General features: G+C 43.1%; 1 protein-coding gene across 3 annotated transcripts; it reads left to right on the top strand.

The window, feature by feature from the left end:
* Positions 1 to 24: 24 nt before the first annotated feature.
* LOC115195484 (cyclin-dependent kinase 8) lies at positions 25 to 14837 on the top strand. 3 transcript variants are annotated; one of them, XM_029755370.1, is made up of 13 exons: positions 25 to 461; positions 5467 to 5542; positions 5630 to 5740; positions 6004 to 6144; positions 6822 to 6879; positions 7058 to 7189; positions 7394 to 7537; positions 8321 to 8390; positions 8664 to 8736; positions 8854 to 8951; positions 10740 to 10827; positions 12833 to 12985; positions 13110 to 14837. In XM_029755370.1, the coding sequence occupies exons 1-13, from the start codon at positions 334 to 336 to the stop codon at positions 13233 to 13235; spliced, it is 1398 nt and encodes a 465-aa protein (XP_029611230.1). In that variant the 5' UTR covers positions 25 to 333; the 3' UTR covers positions 13236 to 14837. The 3 variants fall into 3 exon arrangements, with proteins under 3 accessions (XP_029611230.1, XP_029611231.1, XP_029611232.1); XM_029755371.1 differs by having other exon boundaries at positions 5672 to 5740; XM_029755372.1 differs by lacking the exon at positions 25 to 461 and adding an exon at positions 1484 to 1640.
* The last annotated feature ends 205 nt before the right edge of the window (positions 14838 to 15042 follow it).

Below are 15042 nucleotides of genomic sequence, written 5' to 3' on the forward strand. Positions count from 1 at the left end.
TCTTTCTGTACAGTCTACATAACGACATTTTACGACAAAGCCGTGCATGGAATTTCTGTTCTCCCCAGTGAGATACCGGTTGGAGAAACGCAGTAGCAAGAGAATACAGAGAAGGGTTAGTAATCGTTCCCATACCTGGCCCCTCGTCGCGGATAAGATCCTGCATCTTCTCTGGTACACATAAACCGAGCGGTTAGATGTGGAAACAGGGCTGAGGGGAGAGCGACGCGAGGGAAGGCAACTCAAAATTCTAACCCGGGTTGTGAAGTAAGTTGCCTCCTAAGCGGCGCTTTAAAAGGAAGCAGAAGATAATTGACCAAAACAACAGAGAAGATGGACTATGATTTCAAAGTGATGCTGACCGGGGAGAGAGAACGTGTAGAGGACCTGTTTGAATATGAGGGATGCAAAGTGGGAAGAGGCACCTACGGCCATGTATATAAAGCAAAGAGAAAAGATGGGTAAGTTTATATTGATATAGCCAGTAAGAAGGCCTTCAGATCCGCCAGTCTCCAAATTCAATAACTTGTTGTCTTCGTTAATTGCTCCTGTTTTTAAGGCCCCATCCACGAATGCTATTTGCAGCAATAAACCTATTTGTAACTCGTAGTGCGATTAAAATCACTAGTAGATTGAAGAACCCACTTAATACACTCCGGAGACGTCATATCATCTGGAGAACGGGGGCTCGAGCTCCAGGACCAAATTTACTGCCTCGATTTGATCACTGTCATCAGTGGCCTATCCCTGTGCTAACGGTGCAGTGTGTACGCAAAATCCATCAGCTAAACTTGACATCGTTGAATGCAGTTCAATCAAGTAGTTTTTATAAGGGCGCCTTCGCTCACAGATGAAACGGAACAGAACCGAACCGGGGGTGTTGTAACAGCAGCTCACGTCGGGGTGTTGCAGCCAGGAAACAGGTTTTGCTCTAAACCGAATTCTGAGGATGTATTTCGGTATCAGATTATGCTGTCATTTTTACATGATCAGATTTGTACATTTTTCGCAGCAATATCAACAACTGAGTGAAGTAGGCCAGCCTATCAGTGACGCAGCCAAGCAAGCCAGAGGCTAACCTACGTAGCAGGCGTAAAATAAACGCCTGAAACCAGATCCCCAAAATACTGGACTTGACAAGAAAAACAACTGTCAGGGAGGTTCTCTTCTGCACTGTTTAACCAATCCAGTAAACGTGGAGGAGTTAATATGGAGCCTTAAAGAGTAAAAATGTTATGGGGGAAAATAATGTTTAATGGAAAACCAGATGTTTTTTGCTTAGTTATAGTGAAACACGTCGATATGGTCTTCATTTAGACAGGTTGATGCAAAAGTGTTATGTCGGTCTTTTAGTTGTAAATCTAGCTCTTTTGGCCCTTAGCAGTTCAACTACCATTGAAATCGACTGTCAAAATGATGACCATATCGATATATAACTAAGGGAAAAACATGGTTTTACAAGGGAGGGGTTAGGTATGAAGTCCACTCCCTTCTAGATGTGCTGGGTGGTACCACCTCAAGGCTTCCTATAAAAGTAGGTGACAGCACGCCATATTTGGCAATGGTCTTGGTAGGTGTGTGTGCCAATATATTTAGCATTATGCTTCCTTGACTAGAAGTTACACAAAATTCAAAAGAAGGTAAGGTACATTTCCACATATGACCAAATACAACATTTTTACCTACCGTTTTATACAGAGCTATCTGCTTTTAAAAGGAAAAAAAAACATGTAGGCTATGATAATTATGCTTTTATATTGGTGATTGATTGGTGGCACTGTCTACTATGACAGTTGGCTGATATTTAATGGTTGTAATCCCACGTGGCAGATATCTATTTACAACATTCATCCTGTGCCCACACACTTCTAATTCTGAAAAGTGAAAGCATATATATGAGAAGGGTCACCCTGGTAGTAGTTGTAGGTTTTTATACAGTACCCAAGACCAATCTGTGAGTTCATTTGACCACTGGAAAAAGAGCTACTGCATGACCTCTCGCTCTCTGTGGCCAACGTGCGTAAGACATTTAAGCGTGTTAACCCTCGCAAGGCTGCCAGCCCATGCAATATCCTAAGGCGTGTCCTCAGAGCATGTGCAGACCAGCTGGCTGGAGTGTTTACGGACATTTTCAATCGCTCCCTATTAGAGGTTGACCGATTAATTGGAATGGCCGATTAATTAGGGCCGATTTCAAGTTTTCATAACAATCGGAAATCGGTATTTTTGGACACCGATGTGGAAGATTAAAAAAATAAATAAAAAATTAACATTTATTTAGACCTTTATTTAACTAGGCAAGTCAGTTAAGAACACATACTTATTTTCAATAACGGCCTAGGAACGGTGGGTTAACTGCCTTGTTCGGGGCAGAACGACAGATTTTTACCTTGTCAGCTCGGGGATTCAATCTTGCAACCTTACGGTTAACTAGTCCAACGCTCTAACCACCTGCTTTACATTGCACTCCACGAGGAGCCTGCCTGTTAGGCGAATGCAGTAAAAAGCCAAGGTAAGTTGCTAGCTAGCATTAAACTTATCTTATAAAAAACAATCAATCAATCATAACCACTAGTTAACTACACATGGTTGATGATATTACTAGTTTATCTAGCCTGTCCTGCGTTGCATATAATCGCTTAGGTACACGTTGCTCCAACGTGTACCTAACCATAAACATCAATGCCTTTCTTAAAATCAATACACAAGTATATATCTTTAAACCTGCATATTTAGTTAATATTGCCTGCTAACATGAATTTCTTTTAACTAGGGAAAATGTGTCACTTCTCTTGCAAACAGAGTCAGGGTATATGCAGCAGTTTGGGTCGCCTGGCTCGTTGCGAACTGAAGACTATTTCTTCCTAACAAAGACAGCAGACTTTGCCAAACGGGGGATGATTTAACAAAAGCGCATTTGCGAAAAAAGCACAATCGTTGCACGACTGTACCTAACCATAAACATCAATGCCTTTCTTAAAATCGATACACAGAAGTATATATTTTTAAACTTGCATATTTAGCTAAAAGAAATCCAGGTTAGCAGGCAATATTAACCAGGTGAAATTGTGTAATTTCTCTTGCGTTCATTGCACGCAGAGTCAGGGTATATGCAACAGTTTGGGCCACCTGGCTCGTTGCGAACTAATTTTCCAGAATTTTACGTAATTATGACATAACATTGAAGGTTGTGCAATGTAACAGGAATATTTAGACTTAGGGATGCCACCCGTTAGATAAAATACGGGACGGTTCCGTATTTCACTGAAAGGAAAAACGTTTTGTTTTCGAGATGATAGTTTCCGGATTCGACCATATTAATGACCAAAGGTTCGAGCCCAGGTAGGAGCGAGGAGAGGGACGGAAGCTATACTGTTACACTGGCAATACTAAAGTGCCTATAAGAACATCCAATAGTCAAAGGTATATGAAATACAAATCATATAGAGAGAAATAGTCCTATAATTCCTATAATAACTACAACCTAAAACTTCTTACCTGGGAATATTGAAGACTCATGTTAAAAGGATCCACCAACTTTAGCTTTTTTACATGGCACATATTGCACTTTTACTTTCTTCTCCAACACTTTGTTTTTGCATTATTTAAACCAAATTGAACATGTTTCATTATTTATTTGAGGCTAAATTGATTTTATTGATGTATTATATTAAGTTAAAATAAGTGTTCATTCAGTATTGTTGTAATTGTCATTACAAATAAATAAAATTAAAAAATAGTCAGATTAATCGGTAGCGGCTTTTTTTTGGTCCTCCAATAATCGGTATTGGTATCGGCATCGAAAAATCATAATCGGTCGACTTCTACTCCTTATCCCAGTCTTTTGTCCCCACTTGCTTCAAGATGTCCACCATTGTTCCTGTGCCAAAGAAAGCGAAGGTAACTGAACTAAATGACTATCGCCCCTAGCACTCACCTCTGTCATCATGAAGTGCTTTGAGAGGCTAGTTAAGGATCATATCACCTTTTAGCCAAAACCCTAGACCCAGTTCAATTTGTATACCGCCCCAACAGGTCCACGGATGAATCATTGCACTGCACACTGCCCTATCCCAACTGGACAAGTGGAATACCTATGTAAGACTGCTGCTAATCAACTATAGCTCAGCCTTCAACACCATAGTGCCCTCCAAGCTCATCATTAATCTCTGGGCCATGGGGCTGAACCCCACCCTGTGCAACTGGGTCCTGGACTTACTGATGGTCCACATCCAGGTGGTAAAGGTAGGCAACAACACCTCCGCTATGCTGATCCTCAAAAGGGTGCGTGCTCAGCCCTCTCCTGTACTCCATGTTCACCAATGACTACGTGGCCATGCATGTCTCCAACTCAATCATCAAGTTTGCAGATGACACAACAGTGGTAGGCCTGATTACCAATGACAAGAGCCCTGAGGGCCCTGGCGGAGTGGTGCCAGGAAAATAACCTCTCCCTCAACGTCAACAAAACGAAGGAGCGGATTGTGGACTTCTAGAGACAGCAGATGCAGGACATCCACAGGATCATAGTGGAAACCTCAGGAGGCTGAAGAAATTTGGCAGCGACACTCCCCAACCTGACAGAGCTTGAGAGGATCTGCAGAGAAGAATGGGAGAAACTCTCCAAATACAGGTGTGCCAAGCTTATAGCGTCATACTGAAGAAGGCTCGAGGCTGTAATCACTGCCAAAGCTGCTTCAACAATGTACTGAGTAAATGGTCTGAATACTTATGTAAATGTGATTTTTCATTTTTTTTTATTTTTTTATATATTTGCAAAAATGTCTAAAAACCTGTTTTGTTATTGAAGGGTATTGTGTGTAGATTGATGAGGGGGGAAAAAACAATTTAATCAATTTTAGAATAAGGCTGTAACGTAACAAAATGTGGAAAAAGTCAAGGGATCTGAATACTTTCTGAATACACTGTACATCATATACGGATTCTGACGTTGTTTGTTCTGATATTTCTTAATTCCTTTCATTTTATTTAGTGAATTTGTGTGTATTGATTTGTATTACTGCAGTGTTGGAGCTAGAATCAAGTATTTCGCAGCACCTGATAACATCTGCAAAATATATGTACACGACCAATAACTATTTTACTTAAATCGGGAGGTAATTGGAGCATCTTTCCCTCTTCTCACGGCCAGGCAGGTAGCCTAGTGGTTAGAGCGCGAGGCCAGTAACCAAAAGGTTGCTGGATCGAATCCCCGAGCTGACAAGGTAAAAATCTGTCATTCTGCCCCTGAGCAAGACCGTTAACCCACAGTTCCCCGGGTGCCGACGACATGGATGAGGGGTTTGGTTAAATGAGTAAGACACATTGAATGCATTCAGTTGTACAACTGACTAGGTATCCCCCTTCCCCACTCCTGTTCCACCAGCTGCCAGCCAGCCTCCATTATCTCAGTGTAGCATGGGAACTGTGGTGAACTGGGGATGATGCTGTATCTTCTGTCTGCAGGAAGGATGATAAGGACTACGCCCTCAAGCAGATTGAAGGCACTGGCATCTCCATGTCTGCCTGCAGAGAAATTGCAGTAAGTGTGGTGTTTAGCTCAAGAGCAGGTTTAACCTGGGTCTGTGAGACATCTCATAATGTTTGTGTGAATGAATGTTTCTTCTAGCTACTGCGGGAGCTGAAGCATCCTAATGTTATCTCACTGCAGAAGGTGTTCCTGTCACACGCAGACCGCAAAGTCTGGCTGCTCTTCGACTACGCCGAGCATGACCTCTGGGTAATACACACGTCCTGTATGTTTCCCTATCCTTGTGGGGACCTACATTTGATTTCCATTCACTATCCTATTTTCCCTAACTTTAATTCTAATTGTAAACCTAAACCTCACCTCTAAGCCTAATATAGTCTTTGTCCTTGTGGGGACCTGGAAAATGTCTCCACGAGGGAGAATTTTCCTTGTTTTACTATCCTTGTGTGTATTACTTTCCCACAAGGAAAGTAATAACACACACACACTAACAATGCCCCCTGTATCCACAGCACATCATAAAGTTCCACAGAGCGTCCAAGGCCAATAAGAAGCCCCTGCAGCTTCCCAGGGGGATGGTCAAGTCCCTGCTTTACCAGATCCTGGACGGCATCCATTACCTTCACGCCAACTGGGTCCTACACAGAGACCTGGTGAGAGACCGAAGGAGAGAGAGCCTCCATTTCCTGCACACCAACTGGGGTCCTACACAGAGATCTAGGGAGGGAGGGAGGAAGGGGTAGAGGGGAGGAGAGATCAGAAGAGAGTCCTGTTCTGCTGCTCTCCTGGATGTTATGTTCATTGTTCCTCCACCAGAGGGCCGCATTGACACTTCCTGAACCATTCACGTGATTCAGCATTATGGTGCCAAACTAATCTTTAATTCCTTTCGGTTAATGTGTTTATCAGTGTGGGTATTAGGATAATGGAAGTAAATATTTGGATTACATTGAATGGGCAATCTGCAGTAACTACATCAATTTTGGACTTATAAATTAAATATATGTATCCATTGATTCTTGAAGAATTGAACTAATAAATGCCTCATGAGCTTAGTTCAAGTGTCGTACCCCATCAGAACCCAAAATATAAGCATGTTTTACTCCAATGTTTGTCAACAAAGTAAACGTACGCAAACACTGTATAGCTGCAAAACATGGTTAAATAAAAATTTTGATTTTATGGATGGTCATTCCTTGCATCCATAGCTCTGTCTATTAACTTGAGTTGTTAAATTTCTCCGGACCCATGTGAAACAGTGGTGGGCAGGACACTTTGTTATTCTTTCAACTGCTGATTGTCGCTTTAACTGTAATCTGTTTTTCCTCAGAAACCTGCCAACATCCTAGTGATGGGGGAGGGGCCAGAGAGGGGTCGAGTAAAGATCGGTACGACAAAATCTCATTGCGTGTTTTCAGGACCCTTTTTATAAGGTTTTGTCAGTACATATAGGTTATAAGGCTTTATGTCAGTACATATAATGGATATAGTTAATTCACTTCTCGTTACACATTATTTGAACATTATACTTCATTATTATTTATTGATTTGTGTGTTTCCCTACAGCGGACATGGGCTTTGCCCGCCTCTTTAACTCACCACTGAAGCCGTTAGCAGATCTGGACCCTGTGGTGGTCACCTTCTGGTACAGGGCACCAGAGCTACTGCTAGGTGCCAGGCACTACACCAAAGCCATCGGTGAGAACGGCCTCGGGGTGGGTGGGTGTGGTGTTGTTTTCCCTGTGCACCAAGAGAGGAAGTTCTGAGCTATCCTTCCACCATCCTAGGACAAATTCTGCGGTGTGTATGTATGTTTGTGCAAGCATGTTCAAGAGGGTGTCTGACTGGGCGTGTGCTCCAATCCCAGTGTGACATCTCTAATCTTGCATGTGCATCTGTCAGACATCTGGGCGATTGGCTGCATCTTTGCCGAGCTGTTGACATCTGAGCCCATCTTCCACTGTCGCCAAGAGGACATCAAGACCAGTAACCCCTACCACCACGACCAGCTGGACCGCATCTTCAACGTCATGGGCTTCCCCGCTGGTGAGAGAGCTGGGCTGGGCCTGGCGGCAGGTAGCCTAGCGGTTGGAGGGTTGCCAGTTCGAATCCAGGGTCTGACAAAAATATGTTGGGAAGTAAGCTGGCAAACAGGAGGTTGCTGGTATCAAATCCTAGATATAGAGGGTTCCCCTACAAGGGCTGGATATAGTGGGGGGGGTACTCCTACAAGGGTTGGATATAGAGGGGGTTCCCCTACAAGGGCTGGATATAGAGGGGGGGAGTTCCCCCACGAGGGCTGGATATAGTGGGGGGGTTTCCCCCACAAGGGCTGGATATAATGGGGGGGTTTCCCCCACGAGGGCTGGATATAGGGGGGGTTTCCCCCACGAGGGCTGGATATAAGGGGGGTTCCCCCAACAAGGGCTGGATATGGGGGAGGGGGGGGGTTCCCCAACGAGGGCTGGATATAGGTGGAGGGTTCCCCACGAGGGCTGGATATAGCGGGGGTCCCCCATGAGGGCTGGATACAGGGGGGGGGGTTCTCCCACGAGGGCTGGATACTCCTATAAGTCATCAGGACACGGCTATCTGCATTGAAATGGGTGCTTGTATGTGTGAATATATTAACCATGGTCAAACCTTGGAGAGCCCATGTGTAAACCGAACCTGCCTGGATAACGGGGATATAAAGAGAATACTGAATGACGAGTGTAATTAAACCCTGACTAGGCACAGTTCTATTCTGTCCGGGCTTGTATGAGTCCAAAGCAATATGTGGGTTCTGTACAAACACTCACTGACACAGTCTGATGATGTAATCCTCAGAGAAGGACTGGGAAGACATCAAGAAGATGCCCGAGCACTCCACTCTTATGAAGGACTTCAGAAGGAACACGTGAGTGGCTCTATCTCTACATGTGTGACTGACTGCCTGCATGCTTCCTGCCAGCTTAGGACAAGATCTATTTTAGGATTTTAAGATTGGATATGTCTTCTACTCATCCACTGAAATAACCTGCTCTTGTATCACAGGTGTACAAACTGAAATATCACCTTTTTATCACAGGTGTACAAACTGAAATAACACATTTTTATCACGGGGGTACAAACTGAAATAACACCTTTTCATCACAGGTGTACAAACTGAAATGACACCTTTTTTTTACAGATATACAAACTGCAGCCTAATAAAATACATGGAGAAACACAAAGTAAAACCAGACAGCAAAGCATTCCACTTGGTGAGTTAAAATGAGTTTTGCCTGGAGATTGTTGTTACATACTGTAGCATTGTTCAGGCTGACGTTGTATGAACGTTCACTGTGTTTGACTGATGATGTGTCTAACGTTGTGTTTAGCTCCAGAAGCTGCTGACCATGGACCCGATCCGCAGGATCACGTCTGAGCAGGCCATGCAGGACCCTTACTTCCTGGAGGAACCACTGCCTACCTCCGAGTGAGTCAGGACCCTAATAAAACATCTAGAACTTGTTTATTAGTACATAACACATTTATTACTACAGTATGAATCTTTTATGTTTTGTTAAATACTTTCAGTCAGAGTACTGAACTGGGTGTGATGCATAATGTTTGTCTAAGCACATTAATCTCTAATTTGCCATGCCTGTCTGGTACTCTAAAAAGTTGGACAGGGTTGGCAGGTCTAATCATGGCCTTATATCTATTACCGCATGTTGGATCACTGTCTTTCATATTCCATTCACCCACTTCAATGTAACAGCGATCAGTTTAGGCTACTACATGATACTCTAATGTTCCCTTTACCCATCATGAGGTTGCTACAACCTAGCCTATTAATGAAAGTTTACAATGTTGGAGCAAACGGGTCGAGAGACAAATTTGAGGTGACAGACAGTGGCATTCGATACCGCCTTGCACACTTACCTGCATCTAGCTGATATAGGGTGTAATCATTAGTCCGTTGAAAACAAGAGTTTCTATTGGACAGGTAAGTTTATCCCCGTTTTTGTTCCGTTTGCTTCCGTTTAAGAAATGTTTTTCAACAGAATTGGTGGAATGAATACACCCCTGATCATGCATAAACTCTCATAGCAGCCACGTTGTATTTCTTCCCTTCGCTTGTGGACTTCAATGCATAACAAATCAGCTGTATGTGACCAGGCGAAAAAACATTTCCAAGCCAAACCTCTACAAACAGCCTACATCGTTGTCACCATATTAGCTAAAGTAACGTCATAGTCAGCATCGCTAATAGAACTAACGTGTTAGTGTATAGTCAGTATGCAGTTACACCGGCGGGCCACGCAGGCAATAAATTAGTAATACCAAAAGCTTACCTTGACTTGGAGTTCCAGTGTTGTGTTGGAAAGTCATAGCCAGCTAGCTAACATAGCATCCCTCTGTTGGAGCAGGTTGTTTCAGTAGGCTAAACTAGCTAGCTGCGTTTGCTAGCAAAGTAAGTGTCATTTCTTTTAAACTTTCAATCTATCTTACGTCTCATTTTGGAAGAAATGAATGTGTTCAAAACTGTTCAACTATTGTCTTTCTCTCTGAGTCAATAACTCACCACGTTTTATCCACTGCTGTGCTAGCTAGCAGTAGCTTATGCTTTCAGTACTAGATTAATTCTCTGATCCTTTGATTGGACGGACATGTCAGTTCATGCTGCAAGAGCTCTAATAGGCTGGAGGACGTCCTCCAGAAGTTGTCATAATTACTGTATAAGTCTATGGAAGGGGGTGAGAACCATGATCCTCCTAGGTTTTGTATTGAAGTCAATGTACCCAGAGGAGGACGGAAGCTAGCTGTTCTCCGGCTACACCGTGGTGCTACCCTACAGAGTGCTGTTGAGTCTACTATAGACCTTTGCAAAATAGTGTGTTTTAATCAGTTATTTGGTGACGTGATTATATTTAGTATAGTTTTATCTGAAAAGGATAACTTAACATTTTTATGAAATTCGCTGAGGAGGATGGTCCTCCTCTGAGGAGCCTCCTACTGCTTTGAGAAAGTTGGGTTTCAAACAATTTTTGGAAGATTGGCAGCTGTCATGACGTTAGGGGGAAGCTGGTTCCACTATTGTGGTGCCAGGACAGAAAATAGCTTTTACTTGGCTGAGCGGGAGCTGACCCCCGGTAGGGGTGGGATGCCAGGAGACCAGAGGTGGCAGAACGGAGTAGCTTATTTATTATTACATGTCTGGGGTTATGGGGGTATATCCTGTAAGATAAGTGATTGATAACTCTTTGTATTTCTCACTCAGTGTGTTTGCAGGCTGCCAGATCCCCTACCCCAAGAGGGAGTTCCTGACAGAGGAGGAGCCAGAGGATAAGGCAGAGAAAGTCAGAAATGTGAGTGCCTTATATATATATATTTTACACACCTACTCATTCCAGGGTTTTTCTTTATTTTTTACTATTTTCTACATTGTAGAATAATAGTGAAGACATCAAAACTTTGAAATAATACATATGGAATCATGTAGTAACCAAAAAAGCATATTTTATATTCTTCAAAGTAGCCACCCTTTGCCTTGATGACAGCTTTGCACACTCTTGGCATTGTCTCAACCAGCTTCATGAGGTAGTCCCCTGGAATGCCTTTCAATTAACAGGTGTGCCTTGTTAAAAGTTAATTTGTGGAATTTCTTTCCTACTTAATGCCTTTGAGCCAATCAGTTGTGTTGTGACGTGGTATACAGAAGATAGCCCTATTTGTTAGAAGATCACGTCCATATTACGGCAAGAACATCTCAAATAAGCAAAGAGAAATGACAGTCCATCATTACTTTAAGACATGAAGGTCAGTCAATCTGGAAAATGTCAAGAACTTTGACGTTACTTCAAGTGCAGTCGGAAAAACCATTAAGCTCTTTGATGAAACTGGCTCTCATGAGGACCATCACAGGAAAGGAAGACCCAGAGTTACCTCTACTGCAGAGGATAAGTTCATTAATTACCAGCCTCAGAAAGTGAAGCCCAAATAAATTATTCACAGAGTTCAAGTAACAGACACATCTCAACATCAACTGTTCAGAGGAGACTGCATGAATCAGGCCTTCATGGTCGAGTTGCTGCAAAGAAACCACTACTAAAGGACACCAATAAGAAGAAGAGACTTGCTTGGTCCAAGAAATATGAGCAATGGACATTAGACCGGTGGAAATCTGTCCTTTGGTCTAATGAGTCCAAATTTTAGATTTTTGGTTTCAACCACCATGTCTTTGTGAGATGCAGAGTAGGTGAACGGATGATCTCTGCATGTGTGGTCCCCACCGTGAAGCATGGAGGAGGAGGTGTGATGGTGCTTTGCTGGTGACCCTGTCAGTGATTTATTTAGAGGCACACTTAACCAGCATGGCTACCACAGCATTCTGCAGCGGTACGCCATCCTATCTGGTTTGGGCTTAGTGGGACTATCATTTGTTTTTCAACAGGACAATGGCCCAAAACACACCTCCAGGCTGTGTAAGGGCTATTTGACCAAGAAGGAGAGTGATGGAGTGCTGCATGAAATAACCTGGCCTCCACAATCACCTGACCTCAACCCAATTGAGATGGTTTGGGATGAGTTGAACCGCAGAGTGAAGGAAAAACAGCCAACAAGTGCTCAGCATATGTGGGAACTCCTTCAAGACTGTTGGAAAAGCATTCCAGGTGAAGCTGGTTGAGAGAATGCCAAGAGTGTGCAAAGCTGTCATTAAGGCAAAGCGTGGCTACTTTGAAGAATCTCAAATATGAAATATATTTCGATTTGTTTAGCACTTTTTTTGGTTACTACATTATTCCATATGTGTTATTTCATAGTTTTGATGCCTTCACTATTATTCTACAATATAAAAAAGTAAGAAAACCCCTTGAATGAGTAGGTTTATCCTAACTTTTGACACGCGTGTGTGTGTGTGTGTGTGTGTGTGTGTTTAGTCAAATGTAGATAAAGTTTTTAAATGCCCATTGTATTTTTTTTTTCTCCTGTGTTTTGTATCATTTCTACACAAACTTGTAATCAGCAGGTTTGTAATGGGATTGACTTTCAGCTTTCCATGGTGACGTCACTGTGGTAAATTGATTAATAGACCAATAACAAAGGGTTCCAAACATCTCTGCCAATAACAGTTTGTTTTTCAGTTTTCCCCTCCCCACTCAGACCATTCCCAGACAGTCCTAGCAAAATTGTTGGAAATCTATTACAGTTAGTTACTTAATTGTTACCCAGAAATTATTTGATATTGATACAAAATTGATATTGATATAAAAACGACAGCATTGGGTCTTTTAAGCGAAACATTTGAGTGTATTTCCAGTGTGTGTTAGTGTATCTGTTGATGAAGGCTTGGGTGGGTGTTTCATTTTCCAGAAGAACCAGCAGCAGCAGGGGAACAACCACACCAATGGGGCGGGGCACACTGGTAACCCTGACAATAGCCATGCCCAAGGCCCGCCCCTAAAGAAGGTGCGAGTGATCCCGCCCGTCACTACCTCAAGTGGCCTCATGACCTCAGACTACCAGGTATGGTACACACACGCAATACCATATACAGCATGATTTAGCTCATTTCTGGGTTATCCCACCAAATTGTAAAAACCTAAATTGGAAATTAAGAGTCTGATTAGTTTCCTTATTTATCTGTCAGCGCTCCAATCCACATGCTGCCTACCAGAACCCCGGACCAAGCACATCACTGCCCCAAAGCAGCATTGGATACTCCTCTACCTCCCAGCAGCCTCCGCAGTACTCACACCAGACCCACCGCTACTGACCCCTGACCTCTACCCACCCCTCGCCATGCCCGCTAGGGAGAATGTACTGAGGGAAGTGGGTGTGTCCATGGCAACAGCCCACTGGTCCACCCTCACTGTAGCAGTCCATTAGCCCAGTATGTTAATACAATATACTCATTCTAAAAAGACATGACATAACGCAACAACATTAGCCATGACAGGACATGACATAACGCAACAACATTAGCCATGACAGGACATGACATAACGCAACAACATCAGCCATGACAGGACATGACATAACGCAACAACATTAGCCATGACCGGACATGACATAACGCAACAACATTAGCCATGACGTAACGCAACAACATTAGCCATGACATAACGCAACAACATTAGCCATGACAGGACATGACATAACGCAACAACATTAGCCATGACATAACGCAACAACATTAGCCATGACAGGACATGACATAACGCAACAACATCAGCCATGACATAACGCAACAACATTAGCCATGACAGGACATGACATAATGCAACAACATTAGCCATGACAGAACATGACATAACGCAACAACATCAGCCATGACCGAACATGACATAACGCAACAACATTAGCCATGACAGAACATGACATAACGCAACATCAGCCATGACAGGACATGACATAACGCAACAACATCAGCCATGACAGAACATGACATCACGCGACATCAGCCATGACAGGACATGACATAACGCGACATCAGCCAGGACAGAACATGACATAACGCAACAACATTAGCCATGACAGAACATGACAGAACGCGACAACATCAGACAGGACATGACTTAAATTCCACCATGAGCAACACATGGAGACTAAACCAAGAGGAAGATGAAGGAAGAACAGATGCTGTCAGTTTGTTGTTTCCCTCGTTCCTTCCTCTGTGGTTCAAGTTATCATCGCTGCAAGTTTGTGACCATTACAAAGTTAACCTTCAGAACTGGTACTTAACTACAGCCACAAGACCAACAAACAGAAGGTGGACCCGGGGCTCCCCTCTTCCCTTACCCTCCTTTCCTTCTCTCCTTACCCCTCCACCAAAGCTCTCCCTGTTTCCAGCCAGATTCCCCTCTTCCTGTTGAAGCTTCGATGAGACTAAAGCTGCTATGTGACTGCCAGCATTGACAGAATATATGTCTTTCCTGTCTCTGTCCCTCTGTCTGTTTGTCTTCCCGTCTGTCTGTCTTTGTGTCTGTCCGCCCTTCCATGGGCATCTTCGTTGGGGACCGAATTGAGCTGCTGACAGGAGCATTCTGGGAGTTTGTGGGGCCCCGCCCACAGCTCTGGTTGAGGGCTTTATTGAGAAAAAAACAAACAAAAACAACAAAGGAATAAAAAAATAAGATTTTAGTAGTTTATAATTTAATCCGTTTTGTTTTCACAAACAAAAACAGAAAGTGGCGAAGCAGCTTCTGTTGTGCTGAGAGAGAGAGCTGCCGTTTTTATCGCTGTGGGCAAAGCCTTATCTTCTTGATGACAAACCAACACATTGTGTGGAGGATGGCATATGGAACATGCATTTTTACTGTATTGAAATATTTTACATGATGCAAGTATCCTGACAATAAAAGTGGTAGTGTTGACATTGGGGTCTCTCTCTGTCTTGCTTTCTCTTTGTCTCTCTGTCTCTGTCTCTGTCTCTCTCTCTGTCTCTGTGTGTTATGTGAGTGCTTTTTTCCAGGTTATGTTCTCTTCCAGGAATAGAAGAGTGTCTTCAATAATGGAACAATCTCAGTTTGTCCTCCTTTTAAAAATGTTTTATCTTTAAGATCTGTCATTTCTCTTTCTCT

This window comes from Salmo trutta, chromosome 6 (genome assembly GCF_901001165.1).
Source record: "Salmo trutta chromosome 6, fSalTru1.1, whole genome shotgun sequence".
Taxonomy (NCBI): domain Eukaryota; kingdom Metazoa; phylum Chordata; class Actinopteri; order Salmoniformes; family Salmonidae; genus Salmo; species Salmo trutta.

Coding starts and splice junctions, on each gene's coding strand:
- LOC115195484 (XM_029755370.1), top strand. CDS start 334: ATGGACTATGATTTCAAAGTGATGCTGACCGGGGAGAGAGAACGTGTA. Junction 6,880..7,057: donor GAGGGGTCGAGTAAAGATCG/GTACGACAAAAT, acceptor GTTTCCCTACAG/CGGACATGGGCTTTGCCCGC. Junction 12,986..13,109: donor TCATGACCTCAGACTACCAG/GTATGGTACACA, acceptor TTTATCTGTCAG/CGCTCCAATCCACATGCTGC.